Source organism: Acomys minous (assembly GCF_964271855.1).
Source record: "Acomys minous genome assembly, chromosome: 10".
In the NCBI taxonomy this organism is placed as follows: domain Eukaryota; kingdom Metazoa; phylum Chordata; class Mammalia; order Rodentia; family Muridae; genus Acomys; species Acomys minous.
Window position 1 is genome coordinate 120,907,655 of NC_140491.1, and position 22,642 is coordinate 120,930,296.

The following is a 22,642-nucleotide window of genomic DNA, read 5'->3' on the forward strand; positions in this document are numbered from 1 at the left end:
GTGACTTATGCTTCAGGGTTGGTTTGTAGCCATGAGGCACCTCCCCTTTCTCTGAGGAAGAGAGGAGAGAGTGAGGGGAGGGCATGTGAGGGGGCTTCCAATCAGGATATAAAATGAATGAATAAATAAAATTTAAAATGAAATAAAAAGTACGACACATCCTTAATTATTCCTATATTATACCTGAATTTTAAGAATCTTATCTTATATTCCCAAACATACATTAATTAATATATTTTGTTGAAACAGTACAATAACAATTTTATTTTTGTCTTTGGAAATTTTCATGTCTATCTACATACTGATATTTGGGCATTTTCGACTGTTCAATCTACTCTCATCACCTGCCCATCTCTATTCTAATTTGCTTTTCTACAGTTTTTAAAACACCACCAAAAAACAACTTGATTAGGAAAAGGGTCAAGCTAACACTTCTACTTCATAGCCCATCACTCAAGGACATCAAGACTTGAACTCAAGCAGTAACCTGCAGGCAAACACTCAAGTGGAGGCTAAAGAGAAAACCTGCTTACTTACTTGACAGCCTGGCCTAACCCATGTGAACTAGACCCTCAACAATAACCCGGAGATGCTGCTTGGCCAGTCTAATGAAACCAATTCTTCTAGGGAGGTTTCCTCTCCAAAGGTGACTAATGGTCTCATCCGTGTGTCTAGTTGACAAAATCTAACCACCAGTGCTACTGAAAACCTTCTCAGTAAACCAGCTCCTACTTAACTTTTCACTTGCTGAGCTTAATTACCTCTGCTTTCATGGATATGCCTAAACAAGATTTTAGTGGATCATGAGCATGTTAGTGGTTACACTGCTGAAGAAAATGACATACTTTCATTAGTTTCAAAAAACTGTCCATAATCTACCTCCCATCATAAATAATGAAAGAGTTAAGGTTCAGATCTTGTGCTGGTCTCCCATAAATAACCAGAGATGCAGTGTGTTCATAAGTACAAATTCAATGTTATATCCCAAAGGAATAGTTTCACAGCATTCTCTCTAAGTCTCTCACTCTGCCTTCTTTCCATCTCTTCTTCCTCAATGTGCCTTGAGCTTCAGGAGAGAAGGTGTTATGTTTAGTGATTAAACACTCCACAGTGACAAACATCCTCTCCATTTAAATAAAGACTCAGGTTCTGCAATGACTGTTGCCAACTACACAGACCCTTCACTGTTAATCACAGAGAGAAGAACTAATCTATGGGCATGAAGACAGGTGGTCAGAAGAGCATAGAACATAATGTCTCTGTAGTCAAAACAACAGGGCTGAAATCTGTGGTTTATAACCTGGCCAACCACAGGCTTCAGACATGGTGTACAGTATTCAGCATGAGTTCCCTTCTATGAAGCAGGATTTAAATACAAAGGGAACATGCTTGGTTAACCTCATATAAACCGTGTTTGTGCCATACTAGCATGCATATCTTATGATTAACATCATTGTACTACTTCATACGGTTCACAGGTATGTAGGAGCGCTGATGACCACTCTCCTAGTCAGCTTAGATAGAGCTTTCCAGCATTCTGAACTCTAACCAGCAATGTAGAAAGTGCTAATAAAAGATTGTTCACTTTCTCATTGTCCTATAATCTACAGCTGTGGTATCTTTAGCAATAGCATCCTAAGATGGATTTCTGGTGGAAACTGATAGGTGTACTATTGAGGTGGTCCTCCATGACCACCAATTCAGAGAGAGGAGTTCCACATGATCCTGAGATTTGCATTTAATAACGATTGTCTTCTGACAGTCTTGTTATTTAGGCATGTGGATATGATTTTATACATCTTTTTTCAATAAACCAAAGATTTTTATTAATGTCCTAAAAACATATTAAATAGAATATTTCCATAGAAAATTTCCTACATTCTTAGTTGGTAAACCCTAGATCCACACTTTGCTTCCCCAAACCATTCCATCTTCCTAGTCTGATATTCCTTCTTGCTACTTTCATGCCATATATCTTATGCTCTCCCCACTGCCATTAGGCCCCTTTCATCTCTCCTTTTCTAGTTACTTATTTTTCATGTCTTAGCCTTGACAGGCACTCCGATTTTTAAAACTAATCTGCACATTGGAAGAAAGAAGAAATCTGCCTACACTAGAGAACACACAGCAGTTATTTATCTGGCTTGAGTGATTTCTTTTAATATGCTTTTCTCATTTTCACCAACTTTTTTGTATTAGTCTCACAATGTTAGTTTTATTTGCAGATGAGTGAAATTCTATTGTATATATTTAACACAGTTTCCTTATCTTTAAATGGACTGTTTGACATCTAGAGATGCTCCATACTCTGCCTCATTGAGCTAGAAAAGTAATGAGAATGGACGAGTTAATCTTTCTGTAGGGGGATATAGGGTATTCAGACTACACTCACAAGTGGCATATCTGGCACAAAAAAGTTATATTTCTAACATTACCTCAAAATCCCACACTGAAATCTGCAAAACTGCATATATGTCCTTCAGTACTGAATAAATGTTCCTTTTCCCCAGTATTCACATAAGCATTGATTGTCATTTGGTTTTTGAATTAATGATTTGTGCTGGAGTGAGAGGGAATCTAAGAGTTTTTCACCTTTTTTGATGTCTAAGAGTGTTGAATATGTTGAAAAATTACTTGTCAGTATCTCCTATGGCCTTTTGATAACTCTCCACTGAGAAGATTTTTCACTTCATTTTATATTGTAAATATTAATACTCTGGCACAGATATGTTAGTCGTAGACTAATGTTAGGACTTTAAGTCTGGGGCCATCCTTTACCAACATACAATGGACAGTGAGGGACCTAGCTATTTAAATTAATACTTGTGGAATGGTCTCACATCCATTTAATATTTTTTTTGTAAAAATAGACCTTAATATGGGGTATATGTATGATATTTAATATATTAACAAATATAAAATATTTGAAATTCAGTAGAATCAGTTGGTAAATGTAATATCAATAGCAAAAGGCAGAAAATCCAATGGAAATGTTTAACATTCAATAAGAACCATCCACAAGTTGAAAGCATTCAAATATATGTCAGTCACTTAAAATTTTTGGTAAAATATTTGAACATTCTCAATTCTATGTTATATATTACAAAGTTATGGCATTATCAGTAAAGCATAAACTATAAAAAATAATTTATTAACTCAAATCGGTAGTATTTTCTTCTAAACAATGATTTGAAAGTAATTTTACTTATGGCTTTCTTGATTGCTCTCTAACTGTTCTGACTGAATATAGTTTAATATAAACAAGTAAAGTCCATATGCAAAAAGAAAGATACCAAGGTTAATGATTTACTTATTCTATTCACAGTTGATGATTCAGAAATCTTCAAGTTGTGGGTAATATGTGCATGATTTACTCTGAGTGCCAAAATGACAACCTATAAAAATCTAACAGGATATTGGAGTATGCTTTTAGAATCAATCTAATTAATGCGATTCTGCAACCAACAAAGGCGTCTAGGCAAAGGATTCAATGAAGACAGAAAACTGGAAAAAAAATTTATTAAAAGTGCATCATCATAAAGTGCAAACAGCCCAAAGGACAGCATTGGAAATTGCTCAGTAATCTTAGTACTTATGGATTACTTCTCTATTAACATTCTATATCCTTAATGACTGTTCATTTTCCCAGTGCCTAAGAGATGTGTGTGTGTGTGTGTGTGTGTGTGTGTGTGTGTGTGTGTGTGTTATATCAGCATGCTGAGTGTTATGTTGTACTGGGGTAGAAGTACTCTATATTTCCCAAAATACTTATTATGAACTATCCAAATAAAAATTTCAATAAGAAAGTATAGAGGCAAAGCTCCATTGAAATATTGGCATATACATTATAAGTATATTTGTGAAAAAAACATGACTGTTAGCAAATAATCAGACAAACATGAACTGTACTGTAAAATATAATTTGCCCATGCTAGATTCCACCCTCTATAAGAGGGAAAGAAGCGGGATATAGTGGTGAACCCTTTTAATCCCAATAGCTGCAAAGCTATCTGGGTATAATGATATGCTATCCCAACTGGAAAAAGTGAAACAATGCTGGAAATTTCTCTTATGTATGTTCCAACTAAAATATATCCAATGCAGAAGTAATACATGAACTGTTAAATATAAAAACTTGTCAATAGTCAGCAATTCCTCTTTAATAGCTCTCAGGATAAACCATCAAATGAATTTCCTTACACAACTTACACAAATCATCTAATGTCCCACATAAATTTTGAAATATAAATTATACTAAAATATTCCTCAGCACTAAAGCATTTTTATGAAACTACTGCATGAAATATTTAATTCAAATAATAGTAGTATGAGTCTATAATAATATTTACAATTTACTAGCATGAAAGTACATATTGGAGTGAGCTGTCACTGAAAGGTTTTATAAAAAAATAAGTCATAGGCAAAGGGAGTAAGGGGTAAATGGGAGGGAGGGAGGAATGGGAGGATACCGGGATGGGATATCAATTGAGATGTAATATGAATAAATTAATAAAATATATTTTAAAAAAGAAAATAAGAAATGGGTCTGTTTATCTTTCAGAAAGAAATGTACTACTCTGAAATATATACATAACTGCTCAGGAACAGCATTTTACTATGAGAGATGAGAGCTTAGTAGCTTCCTAACTGCATCTTTCACATCCTTGTTCCTGAGGCTGTATATCATGGGGTTCAGCATGGGTATGAAGACTGCATAGAAGACCGAGGCCACCTTGACAAGAAGCCAAGAACTTTTGGTGGTGGGAACACAGTAGAGACAGATAATAATGCCCTGGAATATGGTGATGGTAGTGAGATGGGAGGCACAGGTGGAGAAGACTTTGTAGCGTCCCCCAGTGGCAGGCATTTTCATGACAGTGACGACAATGAAAACGTAAGAGGTGAGAATGATCATCAGACTGCTTAGTTCATTGAAAGTAGCAACAATGAAGATGACTTTCTGACTAATGTAGGGGTCAGAGCAGGATACAGCAACAATGGCATCATGCTCACACACAAAGTTGTTTATGAACTTGGTCCCACAGAAGAACAATGTCAACATAAAGTGGATGAATACAAAGGAACAGATTATACCCCATGAGTATGATGCAGCTACAAGAGACCAACAGAGCTTCTGAGACATTGCTACTGTGTAGAGAAGAGGGTTGCATACTGCCACAAACCTGTCATAGGCCATCACTGCCAGAATGAAGGTTTCTGTCACAACAAATACGCATATGAAAAAGAACTGCATCATACAGCCTGGGAAAGAGATCCTTCTGTCTTCCACAATCAAGTTTTCTAAGAGTTTTGGCGTCACAACAGTGGAGTAACAGAAATCCACAAAGGAGAGGTGACTAAGAAAAAAGTACATGGGGGTGTGGAGCTTGGGGTTGAGCCTGATGATGACAATCATGCCCAGGTTCCCAAGCACAGTGACTGTGTATGTGGTGAGGAACAGGAAGAAGAGGGGCATCTGGAGGTGTGGGTATTCTGAGAAGCCCACGAGGACGAAGGTCACTGCAGAAGTCTGGTTTTCTTTAATGCTATGAAGAAAAAAAAAGTGAGATCTGATATGTCAAAATCACAACTTATATCTATAGTAGAGTATTGTAAGAAATAAATACCTTATAGTTCAATGGGTATTATAAACAAAAGACTGAAAAACATTCTTTTTTCAAGATTATATATATATATATATATATATATATATATATATAATATGTATATTATGTATGTATATAAACATATTCCAAAAAGTTTGAAAAGGGGATTAAGGCAGGAATAAAGAAGTCAGAATTTACCAAGGCATATTTCTAATGAAAGCGGACACTCAAAACACAGACAGGTAGAGTCTTGAAAACTGCCTTTTTAACCACAAGCATGCTTGACTCTGAAAGTATAAAAACTGTTATCCTGCAGTAAATAAATATTGCCATTTTCTGCATCTTATGTACTTTATGCCATCCCCATTAATCAGAATTTAAAGTAATATATGTAAGGGTTACTCTTGGAATTATGATCACAAGTAGGTGTCCAGATTGCACTACCAGATAAGTTGTCACAAATATTATTACTTTGGCTTCATTGTTTCTATTTATTTACCCTATAAAGGTTTTCCACATATAAAGAGCATACTTACAAAACATTTTATGAATGTACATTGTTACAATGTCTAAAATATTTTTATCAACTTTTAACTAATTTGATTGTCAAGAGTATGTTCATTTATGAATGTTATGTTATTCATGATAATGTGATCAGAGAAAAATGTATTTCCCATTTGCAGTATAGAAATAGTTTAAAAGTGATAGTAAATGTAAAATTTTCAATTTTTATTAAAACACGCTTATAGTATAATTAACATCCATAAAATAAAAAGTCCCAAAACATTTTAGTATTTGAATAATGTTTAAAGTGTTGGCTGAGATAATTGTCAAAACAGAGAACTTCTAAAAATGATGCTTAGTACATCTAAGTGTTATTTATCATTTCTTCAACAGTAAAAGTATGATTTCCTGAGGAAGGAGAGATGGCTCAGAGGTTAAGAGCACTGTCAGCTTTTCAAAGGTCCTTAGTTCAATTCCCAGCAACCACATGGTAGCTCACAACCATCTATAATGAGATCTGGTGTCCTCTTCTGAAGTGCAGGTGTACATTTGGGTAGAACATTGTATACATAATAAATAAATAAATCTTTTTCAGGAAGAAAAAAGAGTGAAATAATATAGGAAGGGAAAAAAACATACAAAAAAATTTAAAAATCTTGGAACGTCAAGCAGAAACTTGTGCAAAAAGGTTAGATGACAGAGATGAAACTGTGGTCAGAAAGGATGAGTGATAAGAATAATCAGAATGCACCGTACATGTATGGTACTGTCAAAGAACAACTTTAACCAGTAAAAATAGTTCATGTGATATTTTGAGGGTAATGTGCATATGCACGTTAGCCTGACTTTCCAGATTCCAAATGCTTTAGGAATAAATCATGAAAGCTACACTATTGTGATTCTTAAAAGCACCATGCTCTATACAATCTTTTTAATTCCTTGACTATTTGTATATCTGTTATAATGAACACATTTAACTGAAAGTGTTTAGTTTTCTCTTGCATCTCAATATCCTCTTGCATTATTGATTCACTTGCTGAGACAGGTATTGCCCAATTTATTTATGCTCTTCATATATAGTCAACAAAACAGACACTATCTCTCCAGTCCCACAAATTATTGATTTTTGTATCTTTTATTCTTTCTGAATACAGATTGTATGTAGATCAACATGACCTTCAATTAATTATATAACCACACCTGGCACTAAACCTAGGACTCAATTAAGAATGGATTTATAATCCTTATTTTCCACCCTCAACCTTCCAGTTTCTGAGAATATCAGACTATGCTAGCATTCAATACTTGAAAATATAATTTTCAAAGAACACTGTTGGTCTCAGTTACCTGCAATGATATCTTGAATTATATGGGTTTTGCTAATATTTTTTTGATTGGTGCACAGAAAATATCCCCTAGAAAGCCATGAGGGAATCATCCTATAGTGGTAAGGATTCACCTTTCATGAAGAGAACTGGATTTAAAGTAGTTGGGATCTACAAGCCTGTTTTCTCCTTGTAAAGAATACTAACGTCCTCATTCCCTCATCCAAATGAAATAACAGAATTTACTCCACTCACCTAAATACAGAAGGCCCTGGGTGATGCATTTACTTAAGAATTCTGTTAGGATTAGTGAGCTACAAAATCTTCTTGCTTACTAGATAATAAATAGAATTAGTCCTGGAAGAATTTTCATCATCAAAATATTTAGTGAGTGTTTTAAATGCAGTTTAGTCTCTCAGAGGAATTCAAATTTCAAGACAAAACATTACATTTAAAAGTTAAATACTGCTGGCTAATTTAACATAAATATATGTCCTTGAAGCATTGGGGACCAGGACACTAGGGATTTTCACAGAAAAAATTACCTCAGGGAAAATTTTGAACAATTATAAGTAACATCATCCCATCTGATTGTATGTTACGTCTCTAAAGCTCTGGGGCTTCACACTATCAACTGTATTCTGAAATCACAATGAATACATATTTTTATATGGATATAATGTACACAGATGATTATAATGAATATAAATGAAGAAATATGCAGGGAAAATATGTAATAACAGAGGTTTAAGGAAAATTGTTTTATGTGCTATAATATAAATTATATATAATACACATTATATATATATATTATATTATTATACTTAGCTGTGCATGGCATGTGATTTTTGGCTTTTCCTGAAATTATCTTATGAGGTCTCCTGCAAATAAGCAGATATGAGGACTCATCAAAATCTATAATAACATGATACCATACATGTTAAATTTTTTTCATTTATTTATTTATATGTATGAATGTTTTGCCTGTATATATTCCTGTGCACCCTATATATGGCTGGTACTCAAGGAGATCAGAATAGGTCTATGGATTCCTTGGAAACAGAGTGACAAGTGACTTCTAAGCAGCAGGTTGTAGCTGAGTATTAAAACTAGGTCCTCAGCAGGAACAACTAGTGTTCTTAAGCAATGAACCATCTCTCCAACCTTCCACCCACATTTTTTATGTGTGTATATATGTAATAGAAACTTTTATTTGCCTGTATTGCTAGTGCCTAGGTTCGGCCTAGTCCTGCAACTTATAGCTTTCACACAATCTAACCTAGGGTAAACAGCCTCACATCCTCTTCTGAGGCTTGGCAGGAGTGGTTCACCTCAGCTGTCTGGCTGTAAATCTTTTCACAGTTGACATATTCAATTTACCTTTTCTTTTGGCCTCTGAATTGCTCTGCTTGGCCTCCAAGTAACTCCAGAAATCTTTGACAATTTTTGACTCACTCTCATTCTCTGGCTCGTTAGGTCTTCACCTGAGTTTTCTCTCTGCAACTGACTTTCTATTACTATCCTGGAAAAACTCTCTGTCCCTCCCTCTCTCTCTCTCTCTGTCTCTCTCTCTCTCTCTCTCTCTCTCTCTCTCTCTCTCTCTCTCTCACTCACTCTCTTTCTCTCTCTCTCTTTCTCTCTCTCTCTCTCTCTCTCTTTCTCTCTCTCTCTCTCCCTGTCCCTCTCCCTGTCCCTCTCCCTCTCCCTCTCCCTCTCTCTCTCTCTGTCTCTCTCTCCCTCTCTCTCTCTCTCCCTCCCTCTCTCTCCCTCCCTCTCTCTGTCTCTCTCTTTCTCTCTCTCTCTTTCTCTCTCTCTCTTTCTCCTATCCTCCTTCCCTCCCTCCTTCTCTATATGCATTGCCTCTTGAGTAGCTTCCCTTTCCTCCCGATTCTCTTGAGAGTTTGGGTTTATCTTAATCTGTCAAGGCTTTCTCTGATTAGTCACTTTTTCTGCCACTCAACCAAACATCACTTTCAAATATGAGTTAATCTGGTATCTGTTCACATTGTGAAAGTGTTTATATCTTGTAATAGTTCCCTGGTAAAGTTATTAAAGTTACTTATGCATACCATCATATAATCTGCAAATAATGATACTTTGACTTTTCCCTTTGCAATTTGTACCCACTTGATCTCCTGCAGTTGTCATAATTCTATAGGAAAAAGTTGAAGTACAATAGTAAGTCAAACCAGAGAAAATGACTTTGAGTTTCTCTTCATTAAATTTTATGTTGGCTACACGCACTCTGTGAGTTATGTTTATATATATCTTGTACCCTTCATCTCTCAAGTGCTTTTATCATAAAGAGCTATTAGATTTTGCCTGCTTTTCTTAAGTTGACACATCCATGCATCTCCAGAATGAAGCTTACTTGAACATAGTGGAAGATACTTTTGATGGGTTATTGGATTGAGTTTGCAAGTATTTTATGGTGTATGTTTGTACATATCCACATAAGGGAAGTTTGTCTGTATTTCTTTCTTTAATAAGGCTTTAGGTGGCTTGGGTATTAGTGTAGCTATTTCCACATAGAATGAATTGTGCAGTGTTTCTTCTGTGTGTGTTTTGGGGAATAAACTCTCAAGTATTGGCGTAAAGTCGTCTTTGAAAGTCTGATAGAATTCTGCACTAAAACCACCTTGCTTGGGTCTTTTAGTATTTCTTGACATCTATTCCTTGGCTGTGCTTACTTCTTTTTCTTCTAGAGCTTTCAGGTGTCTGAGACGTTGTTAGTCTGAGATGTCACCAATTTCTTTATGTAGGCCTTTAGTGTAATGAATTTTCCTTTTAGCACTGCTTTCATTGTTTCCTGTGTTTGGGTACTTCATCTATTAATTTTCATTAAATTCTAGACTTATTTCTTTCTTTATTTCTGTTATGAAACACTTTTAATTCCATAAACACTGGTTCAGTTACCATGAATTGTAATTTTTCTATTTTTGTAGTTCTTGGTATCATGCATTAACCCATGGTGGTCTGAGAGGATTGAGAGAGTTATTTCACCTTTCTTGTATTTGCTTAGATTTGCTTCATGTTTGAGTTTACGGTCAATTTTAGAGAAGGTTGCATGAAGTGCACAGCTATATTCTCTTATGTTTTGGTGGAATATTCTGAACATTTCTGTTAAGACCATTTGGTTTATAACATCTGGTTCACTCCAGTACTTTTTCTGTCTATGAATATGTAGTGACCTTTCCATTTATTTTAGTTAGTTTCAGTTTGAAGTCTGTTTTGATAGATATCAAAGTAGCCTCTTCTTGGTCAATTTAATTGTTATTCTCTTTTTACACAATGTACCATGAGGTAATGTCTATCTTTGATGTTGAGATGTGTTTTGCGGAAGCAATAAAAGGATGAATCCTGTTTTCACATCTACTCTGTAAGTTTGTGTATTTAATTGGATAATTGAGACCTTTGATACTGAGCGATATCATGGACCAATGAATGCTGAATTTCTTATTCTATCCTAACTGTGTGATTTAATTTGAGTACTAAAAGGATAACTCATAGAAATCTACAGGTATTAGACTATGAATTTAGAATCATCTAATTTCTGTGTTTCTCCATCCATCAAAGACCAGTAGCCACAATGCTCAAGTCAACCTGCTCAAAGATCAATATAAAAGAAGCCTAAGTAATCTCACTGCTTATGAATTACTGGTCTGTTAATATTTTTGTTCATTATGTTCATTTTCATCAATGAATAACTTATGCAAATGTGGGTGTTATATAAACATTGTGGCTGTTATACTATATTGGAATAGAAATTATCTAGACCTCCCTAAGTTGTTACTATAAACTATCCAAATAAATATTTTAAAAAGCAATTACACAGATAAAGCTACATTACAATATTGCCAAAACATTAGCAACTACTTACACAAACATAAATTATAATTTAAAATATAACTTACCTGTGACACTTTCCAACCTCTGTAAGAGGGAAATAATCTCAGTATAACGGTGCATAATTTTAATCCAGTAGCTGCAAGACAGAGATAGACAAAAGGACAGCCTGGTCTACAAAGCAAGCCCAGTATAATGAAATACTATCTTAAATAGAAAAACAAGGAGAATGATGAGAATTTTGTTTTTATGTTTAGGCAAATAAAAACTTTTCAATATAATAGTAGTCCATATTGAGTTCAATGTAAAACTCCATCCACAGTCAGAATTTTATAATTAATAGGGTTCAAGATCAAGTTTCAGAGAAATTTTCTTGATAAAATTATATCATTATGCAAAATCTTTATATAACAAGAGTATTAAAATTTGCCTCAGCACTTAAATATGGTTATAGAAATAACTGAATGAAAAATTAATTTAAGTTATATGGGTATCAATATAGATAATATTTACAGGTTATAATTCTAAATAAGTGAATGAGGTGACATATGAATGCTTTCTTAAAAGAAAATAAGAAATGGTTCTGTTTTATTTCCAAAGGAAAACCAGTGTAAAAGTAACTTTTACACACCTGATGTAATTATCATCTGAGATGCTCCCTGCTGATTAAAACTCACTCTTTCTAGTTCTTTCTGAACACAGGTTGACTGATTCAATTCAGCTGTTCTGTCTCCACTCTTTCCAAGCTGACTGATTCAAACTGGCTTCTCTCAGCTTCTCATTGAATTGATCTTATTGGGAAAACTGCTTTTGAATCCCAGGAACAGAACTGGACTTAATGAACGGACTGTATGAGCTGAATGGAACTCTGTGGACTCAGCTGAACTGCACCAAACTGCCCCAAACTGCACAGAACTGAACTCAGTTGAACTCCACTGCATTGTGTGAACTCAACTGAACTACACTCACTGCACTGACTGAACTGATCCACTTCTCCATGCTCAGCTCTTAAGTAGCTTCTCTTCCCTTTGCCTAACCTCTGTTTCCTTTTGCTGTTCTCATGTGAGTTGGGGGTATCCTATCCCTGACTCTCTCTTTCAAATCATTTTCTGATTCATCACTTTGTCTTCTCTTCAACAAGACATCTACTCTTTTGTTTAGTAACTTATGCACATTGCATTCTGACTGTAATCCCCTTACTCTTATCTTCCTGTTCCAACACTCTCACTTTTTATGGTAATATAAAATAATATTTTGGCAACCAGGCATGCTGGTGCATGCCTGTAATTCCAACACTTGAGGAGGTAGAGGGAGGTGGTTCTTTGGAGTTTAACACCAGCCTTCTCTACAGAGTGAGTTCCAGGACAGCCAGGGCTACAAGAGAGCCATGCCATGTAAAAGCAGAAACCAAAAACAAAACAACAATGAGAACAACAACAAAACTCAAACAAAAAAACTCAAAATACAAAAAAAAACCCTTTTGTCACCTCACCGTAGAATTTTACAATACACACACAACATACACACACAACACACACACACACACACACACATACACACACACACACCCTCTACTTAGTTAAAAATATATATAGTAGGAGATGAGAATTGTCCTACTTAAGCAATGAGCAAGGTACTCAGGACTTTTAAGCAAGAAAATAATGAGTAATGGATTCTCAGGGCTGGACTAAGTTACTTTGTAGCACTTTGCCTCAAGACAACTATAGGCAATTTACATGAGTACAGTACCTGAAATATAATGTTAATAAAATAATTTTATTAAAATAATCAAAGTATTCTTTGTAACTAATTAAATTCAATACTTAAATTACAGCTGGTATTACTACATGGAATATATAAACTAAGCCACTGGTTATAACACTAAAAGTTGAAATAAAAACATTTATACACACACATTATATATATGATGTTCTTAATTTTATCACTAAGAATCACTTTTCAACTCCGATGACAACTGTTTTCTTATCCAGGACTTTGGGCTAAGTCACTTGAAGTTCCCCAGGGCTTTCATTTGCCCTCAGAGAGAATTGGTGTTATCTTGCCAGTGTCTCAGTTTGTAGCTGTTGTGGCATAAATTAGGATGAGAGAAAACTACACAGGAAAGTGTGCAAATGCCCTTCTATCTCCATCCCTTACATTCCTAGCAGTTATTATTTTTTTTAATCCTTGGTATTTTGTCAAATTATATGCAAACTGTTCTTTAAATACAATACAAGAATTTTTGAAATTTGAAAATTTTATTATAAAATTTATCAAACCAAACTGTCTAAATGGAAATTTAAAAATACTCCCAGAAATCATAATTATTTTTTTCAAAATTTATTTTATCTAATGCTGTACAATCACTTCATTTTTCCTCTTAATTTTTTAAATTTTCTTTTAATTATGATTTTAATGTTGTTTCTCACAAAATGTTGTTTTTCCACTACTTGATTTTTTTTGAAATTTAGTTTCTTAATATCTGAAATTCATTGTATATTTTACTTTGCTATGTGTACATTCACATGTGTGTTGACCCTCCTATACCTGAGTTAATCAAATTTCATGTTGTCACACTTATAGTTAACATTTAATTTTAAAGCCTTTATATCAGTAATAGCAATAAATAAATGGTCCAAACAAAAAAGGGTCTTGCTGGGAAGAAAGGATATAGAACTCAGCATCTTAATATGTATTATGTAATCAAATGAGTCAACATCAGTCTTTCAACTAACATTTATATCTATCATCCCTTGATTTCTAAGGATTTTCATATACCTTCTTGAAGATTCAAAATGTGGAAGCAATTCATCAAAAGCAAGATTTTCTTCATTCCATTCGAGGTTATGTCATTTTTCTTATTAATAAACATGAACATTTTTCAAAATGAAAATGTTTTCAGTTCTTCAAATAAAAGCATGAACTAATTCTTGTAAAGTGAGATTAAGTACAGGAGGTAGCCATCAAACTATTTTGAAAGAAACATACAAACGTATTGAAGAAGACACTGGTTTTTAATCAGTACTAAAGTGGCATATTTATTATGAACCAACTCATTGACCTTGGGGACACATACCCTAGAGCATCTGCATCAGGACTGACTTGGACTACAAATATTTAATCAGAAGAAACTTCATCTTTTCTTTTTAGAATACGTACCTTTCCTGGTAATTACTGTGTTCCACTTTAGGTCTCACACACAGAGGTTATCTCAGCAAGGTTTATACTTTGGAGAAGTATTAAATAAATGATTGTATGACGCATCTAATGCAATACAGCACGACTTGTTATACTAGCTAAGGTTTCTATGCTCAGGGGATTGTCCCATAGTATGTACGTATGGGAACATAATAACTGAAGACATTAGTGGTGGATACGAAAAGATGAGAAGGTGGAAAGAGTTTGTGAGGTTTAGGGTGCAATGAGAGGTAAATTTGATCTTTTTCCATTGTTTACACTTATGAAAGTCTCAATTATAAAGAAAACTTTAAGAGAGATTATAGCTCTTGAGTGCATGTGACCCTTAGGCAACTACCTTGCCCAAAAAATTCAATGGAGGTAATTAAAATGTATTGATCAGAAAGATGTCAAATTCCATCAATCATAGAAAAATGGGAAAATGAATCTGTTCATGAAATTTATGGTTTACTACTACAAGTAAATAAGGAGAAAAGAGATAATAATGTGGACACATAAGAACATATTTTGGGAAAGATATTTTATGACCTAAGAGGCTACAGTGTTACTCTAAAGGCATATAGAACATTTCTATTTATAATTGTTTTTATTTACTTTAAAATAAAATGTTGAAAGGCTTTTTACAAGAAGATAAGAATGCCAAATTATGTCAAAAAGAAAAGCTAAGAGTGGGATTTAAAAATGAACAAGAGAAGATAACAGGTTGATAATGTGATCAAAACATATTATACATGCATCAAAGTACATAAACCCAATTCTATGTAAAATGCATGCTAATAAAACACTAAATTCATGTATGTTCATTCAAAACTTGATACTGAAATACATAGCTAACATTTACATAGTACAATGCCCAGCAGCTGATAGAATCAGAGACAAAACACACAGCCAAATATTGGACAGAGCTCAGGGAGTCCCATATAAGAACTGGGGGAAAGATTGAGCGAGCCAGAGGGGTCATGGACTCCACAAGATGACATACAAAGTCAACTAACATGGAGGTCATGGGGGCTCAGGGAGACTGAACCACCAACTAAAGATGATTCAGGGACTTGTCCTATGTCCCCTGCACATATGTAGCAGATGCACAGCTTGGTCCTCATGTGGGTCTTCCAACAATAGGAGCAGGAGTTCACTTCTGGATCCTGTTCCCCTAACTGGGCTACTTTGTCTAGACTCAGTGGGAGAGGATGCACCTAGTCCTGCAGTGACTTATGCTTCAGGATGGGTTTGTAGCCAGGAGGCACCTCCCCTTTCTCTGAGGAAGAGAGGGGAGAGTGAGGGGAGGGGCATGTAAGGGGGTTGCAATCAGGATATAAAGTGAATAAACAAATAAAACTTAAAATGAAATAAAAAGTACGACACATCCTTAACTTTTCCTATATAATATCTGAATTTTAAGATTCTTATCTTATATTCCCAAACATATATTAATTAATGTATTTTGTTGAAACAGTACAATAACAATTTTATTTTTGCCTTTGGAAATTTTCATGTCTATCTACATACTGATATTTGGGCATTTTTGACCGTTCAATCTACTCTCATCACCTGCCCATCTCTATTCTAATTTGCTTTTCTATAGTGTTTAAAACACCACCACCAAACAACTTGGTTAGGGAAAGGATTGGTCAAGCTAACACTTCTACTTCATAGCCCATCACTCAAGGACATCAAGACTTGAACTCAAGCAGTAACCTGCAGGCAAACACTCAAGTGGAGGCTAAAGAGAAATGCTGCTTACTTAATTGACAGCCTGGCCTAACCCACTGTGAACTGGGCCCTGCAACATCAACCAGGAGATGCTGCTTGGCCAGTCTAATAAAACCAATTCTTCTAGGGAGGTTTCCTCTCCAAAGGTGACTAATGGTCTCTTCCGTGTGTCTAGTTGACAAAATCTAACCAGCACTGCTACTGAAAACCTTCTCAGTAAACCAACTCCTACTTTAAGTTTTCACTTGCTGAGCTTAATTACCTCTGCTTGCATGGGTATGCCTAAACTAGATTTTAGTGGATCATGGGCATGTTAGTAGTTACACTGCTGAAGGAAATGACATACTTTCATTAGTTTCCAAAAACTGTCCATAACCTACCTCCCCTCATAAATAATGAAAGAGTTAAGGTTCAGATCTTGTGCTGGTCTACCCACAAATAACCAAAGATGCAGTGTGTTCATAAGTAAAAATTCAATGTTATGTCCAGAAGGCATGGTTTCACAGCATTCCTTCAAAGTCTCTCACTCTTGCGTTCTTTCCATCTTCTTCCTCAGTATGCCTTGAGCTTCAGGAAGGTGTATCGTTAAGTGATTAAACACTCCACAATGACAAACATCCTCTCCATTTAAATAAAGACTCAGGTTCTGCAATGACTGTTGCCAACTACACAGACTCTTCACTGTTAATCACAGAGAGGAGAACTAATCTATGGGCATGAAGACAGGTGGTCAGAAGAGAATAGAACATAATGTCTCTGTAGTCAAAACAACAGGGCTGAAATCTGTGGTTTATAACCTGGCCAACCACAGGCTTCAGACATGGTGTACAGTATTCAGCATGAGTTCCCTTCTGTGAAGCTGGATTTAATACAAATGGAACATGCTTGGTTAACCCCATAGAAACCATGCTTGTGCCATACTAGCATGCATATCTTATGATTAACATCATTGTACTACTTCATACGGTTCACAGGTATGTAGGAGCGCTGATGACCACTCTCCTTGTCAGCTTAGATAGACCTTTCCAGCATTCTGAACTCTAACCAACAATGTAGAAAGTGCTAATAAAAGATTGTTCACTTTCTCATTGTCCTATAATCTACAGCTGTGGTATCTTTAGCAATAGCATCCTAAGATGGATTTCTGGTGGAAACTGATAGGTGTACTATTGAGGTGGTCCTCCATGACCACCAATTCAGAGAGGGGAGTTCCACATGATCCTGAGATTTGCATTTAATAATGATTGTCTTCTGACAGTATTGTTATTTAGGCATGTGGATATGATTTTATACATCTTTTTTCACTAAATCAAAGATTTTTGTTAATGTTTTAATAAACGTATTAAATAGAATATTTCCATAGAAAATTTCCTGCATTCTTTGTTGGTAAACCCTAGCTCCACACTTTGCTTCCCCAAACCATTCCATCTTTCTAGTCTGATAGTCCTTCTTGCTACTTTCATGCCATATATGTTATGCTCTCCCCACTACCATTAGGCCTCTTTCATCTCTCCTTTTCTAGTTACTTATTTTTCATGTCTTAGCCTTGACAGGCACTCTGATTTTTAAAACTAATCTGCACATTGGAAGAAAGAAGAGAGCTGCCTACACTAGAGAACACACAGCAGTTATTCATCTGGCTTGAGTGATTTCTTTTAATATAATTTTCTCATTTTCACCAACTTTTTTCTATTAGTTTCACAATATTAGTTTTATTTACAGATGAGTGAAATTCTGTTGTATATATTTAACACAGTTTCCTTATCTTTAAATGGACTGTTGGACATCTAGAGATGCTCCATACTCTGCCTCGTTGAGCTAGAGAAGCAATGAGAACAGATGAGTTAAGCTTTCTGTTGGGAGATATAGGGTATTCAGACTACACTCACAAGTGGCATATCTGGCTCATAAAAAAGTTATATTTCTAACATTACCTCAAAATCCCACACTGAAATCTGCAAAACTGCATATATGTCCTTCAGTACTGAATAAGTGTTCCTTTTCCCCAGTATTCACATAAGCATTGATTTTCATTTGGTTTTTGAATTAATGATTTGTGCTGGGTGTGAGAGAATCTAAGAGTTTTTCACCTTTTTTTATGTCTAAAAGTGTTGAATATGCTTTTTTAAAGTACTTATCAGTATCTCCTATGGCCTTTTGATAACTCTCTATCGAAAAGTTTGTTTCACTTCATTTTATATTCTAAATTTTAATCCTCTGACACAGATATTTTAGTCAAAGACTAATGCTAGGACCCTAAGTCTGGGGCCATCCCTCACCAAAGTACAATGGGCAGTGAGGGACCTAGCTATTTAAATTCATACTTGTGGAATGGTCTCAAATCCATTTACTATTTTCTTTTGTTTGTTAAAATGAACCTTAATATGGGAGTATATGAATGATATTCAATAGATTGAAATAAGATAAATTATTGGAAAGTCTCTGTAGAATCAGTTGGTAAATGTAATATCAATAGCAAATGCAGAAAGTCCAGTGGAAAGGTTTAACATTCAATAAGAACCATCCAAAGGTTGAAAGCATTCAAATATATGCCAATCACTTAAAATTTTTGGTAAAACATTTGAACATAGACAATTCTATGTTATATATTGCAAAGTAATGATGTTATCAATAAAGGATAAACTTTTAAAAAGAAAATATTTTATTAACATTAAATAGGTAGTATTTTCTTTTAAGCAAACATTTTGAATGTAATTTTACGTATGGCTTTCCTGATTGACCTCTAAGCATTCTTATGTATATAGTTTAATTCAAACAAATAAAGTCCATGTGCAAAAAGAATGTGGCCAAGGTTAATTATTTACTTATTCTAGTCACAGTAGATGACTCAAAACATTGCAAATTGTGGGTAATATTCTTATTCTATCTAAGCTGAATGATTTACTCTGAGTGCCAAAATGACAACTTATAAAAATCTAACAGGAAATTGAAGTATGCTTTTAGAATTAATCTTATTAATGTCATTCTGCATCCAACAAAGGTCTATAGGCAAAAGGCTCAATGAAGACCCAAAAACTGGAAAAAATTCATTAAAAAGTGCACCATGATAAAGTGCAAAAAGCTCAAAGAACAACATTGGAAATACCTCAGCAATCTTAGTACTTATGGCTGCTTATATTAATAAAATACTTAACATTCTATATCATTAGTGACATTCATTTTCATCAGCTACTAAGAGATGCGTGTGTGTGTGTGTGTGTGTGTGTGTGTGTGTGTGTGTGTGTATTATATCAACACACTGATTATTAATTTCTACTGGTACAAAAGTGGTCTATCTTTTCCAAAACATTTATTATAAACTATCCAAATAAAATTTCCAATAAGCAAGTATAGAGGTAAAGCTCCATTGAAATATTGGCATATATATATATATATATATATATATATATATATATATATATATATGAAAAAACCATGACTGCTAACACCTAATCAGACAAACATAAACTGTACTGTGAAATATAATTTGTCCATGCTAGATTCCAACCTCTATAAGAGGGAAAGAAGCTGAATATAGTGGTGAATCCTTTAAATCCCAATATCTGCAAAGCTATGAGGGTATAATGATATGCTTCCCAACTGGAAAAACCAAAAAAAAAAAAGCTAGAAATTAGACTCTTTTGTATGTTCCTATTAAAATATATCCAATGAAAAATTAGTCAATGTACAGTTAAATATAAAAACTTGTTCATAGTCAGAAATTCCTAATTACTAGCTCTCAGGATAAAATATCAAATAACTTTCCTTTATGAATTTATACAAATTATCTAAAATCCTTCATAAATTTTGAAATATAAATTATACTAAAATTCTTCCTCAACATAATACTTAAGCATTTTCATGAGTGTTACTGCATGAAGTATTTAATTCAAATACTAGTAGTATGAGCCTATAATAATATTTACAATTTACTAGCATGAAACTACATATTGGAGTGAGCTGTTATTGAAACATTTTATAAAAAGATAATAAGAAATGGGTATGTTTATCTTTCAGAAACATAGCCACTACTCTGAAATATATACATAACTGCTCAGGATCACCATTTTACTATGAGAGATGAGAGCTTAGTAGCTTCCTAACTGCATCTTTCACATCCTTGTTCCTGAGGCTGTATATCATGGGGTTCAGCATGGGGATGATGATTGCATAGAACACCGAGGCCACCTTGACAAGAAGCCAAGAACTTTTGGTGGTGGGAACACCATAGAGACCGATAATAATGCTATGGAATATGGTGATGGTAGTGAGATGGGAGGCACAGGTGGAGAAGACTTTGTAGCGTCCCCCAGTGGCAGGCATTTTCATGACAGTGACGACAATGAAAACATAAGAGGTGAGAATGATCATCAGACTGCTTAGTTCATTGAAAGTAGCAAACATGAAGATGACTTTCTGACTAATGTAGGGGTCAGAGCAGGATACTGCAACAATGGCATCATGCTCACACACAAAGTTGTTTATGAACTTGGTCCCACAGAAGAACAACGTCAACATAAAGTGGATGAATACAAAGGAACAGATTATACCCCATGAGTATGATGCAGCTACAAGAGACCAACAGAGCTTCTGAGACATTGCTACTGTGTAGAGGAGGGGGTTGCATACTGCCACAAACCTGTCATAGGCCATCACGGCCAACATGAAGGTTTCTGTCACCACAAATATGCAAATGAAAAAGAACTGCATCATACAGCCTGGGAAAGAGATTCTTCTGTCTTCTACAATCAAGTTTTCTAAGAGCTTTGGCGTCACAACAGTGGAGTAACAGAAATCCACAAAGGAGAGGTGACTAAGAAAAAAGTACATGGGGGTGTGGAGCTTGGGGTTGAGCCTGATGATGACAATCATGCCCAGGTTCCCAAGCACAGTGACTGTGTATATGGTGAGGAACAGGAAGAAGAGGGGCATCTGGAGGTGTGGGTATTCTGAGAAGCCCACGAGGATGAAGGTCACTGCAGAAGTCTGGTTTTCATAGATACTATGGAAAATAAAGTAAACAATAATCTGTCAAGTTCAGAAACATTATTTATAATAGAGAATAATAAAAATATTGACAGTTTAACAGTTTTTATCTCTTGTTAATAGATTTTTATTATTTCAAAGTTTAAGTATTCAGCATATATTCAATGAAACAAATCTTCAACTTACAGTATTGAAAAGATAACAGTGTCAAAAAACTTCAAATTTACTCAGCAATATTTTAATTTTAAAACGTTGTCTCTACTATAATAGCAGGATTTCAGAAAACGACTTCTTTAGTCTATCACTTGCATGCATCTGAAAATAAAAAATTGTTTTTTTGTTGTAAATAGACATTGCCGTGTTTTGAAAATTATTCCAGTTATTGTTGAACTTTAATAAATTACGGCAGTGTTCCTCTTGAGGTTAAGTACAAGTGTTACTAAAAGCTGTAGGATCTTCAGTGGGTGTTCAGCCTGGGTTACATGAGACTATGTATCAGACGCAAAAAAAAAATAGAAAAGTAAATTATTGCCTTTTTCATAATATACTACAATTATATTTGGCTTTTTTCCCTATTTATTTACACTTTCAATGTATTTTGCAGTTCATGTAGTATAATGTCTAAATTTAGAACTATTATGAAGCAATTTAATGCATTTTTATTCATGATGAATGACTTGAATGTTAATGTTTTCTTCCTAGATTAATGTTATGCTATATTACTCATTATAGTGTGATCAGAGAAAATATATGCTGTGTTTGCTGTGGGTAAATAGCTAAAAAGTAATAGGGAATGGACAGTTTTGTATTTCAGCACAATGTGTTTAGGATATGAATAACACGGATATAAAATTAACTAGGACAAAAAAGCACTTTAACAGTTTTAAAGTTTTAAATAGTGTTTGAAGTATTGGCTAAGGTAACTGTCCAAGTGGGTACCTCCTAAAAATGATGCCTAAAATTCTTAAATGCTATTATTCAATTATTCAATAGTAAAAATATTTTCTAACATCAAACTTTAATAGAAAAGTGGGGCTTAAGAGTTACCTCAGTAGTCAAGAAGCTTTCTGCTCTTTCATGAGAACCAAGTTCAGTTCTCAGGGTACAGGCCTGGAAGCTCAAAGCTCCCCAGAATTTAGCACTGAGGAAGAGGTCGACCATTCCTGTCATTTGTAATCACCTGCATATGCCTGATATACACATTAATAAAGACACAGATATACATGTCATGAAATAAAGATCAATAGTAAATCTTAAAAATGAAATAAATCAGAAAATGGTTTTTATATGAACCTAAAGTAAGTAAAATGTAGTATGATATATCGGAGACAACAGATGTGGTGGCAAGCATCTTGTGATAACCAGGCATCCTGACAATTTTCTATAGGTCTCCACAATTAGTTATAAAAATTAATTTTTTTCTTCCTGAACTGCTTGGGTCCTGCCCCATTCGTTTCATTATTT

General features: G+C 34.6%; 2 protein-coding genes across 2 annotated transcripts; both read right to left on the reverse strand.

The window, feature by feature from the left end:
- Positions 1–4,615: 4,615 nt before the first annotated feature.
- On the reverse strand, positions 4,616–6,088 carry LOC311607381 (olfactory receptor 5D13-like; the record flags this gene model as incomplete). The annotated part of the gene is made up of 2 exons (XM_084799032.1): positions 4,616–5,546; positions 6,078–6,088. The coding sequence occupies 2 exons, from the start codon at positions 6,086–6,088 to the stop codon at positions 4,616–4,618; spliced, it is 942 nt and encodes a 313-aa protein (XP_084655158.1).
- Positions 6,089–20,263: 14,175 nt separating this feature from the next.
- Positions 20,264–22,339, reverse strand: LOC311607382 (olfactory receptor 5D13-like; the record flags this gene model as incomplete). The annotated part of the gene is made up of 2 exons (XM_084799033.1): positions 20,264–21,220; positions 22,226–22,339. 2 exons carry the CDS (start codon positions 22,337–22,339, stop codon positions 20,264–20,266), a joined length of 1,071 nt encoding a protein of 356 aa, XP_084655159.1.
- Positions 22,340–22,642: the final 303 nt, after the last annotated feature.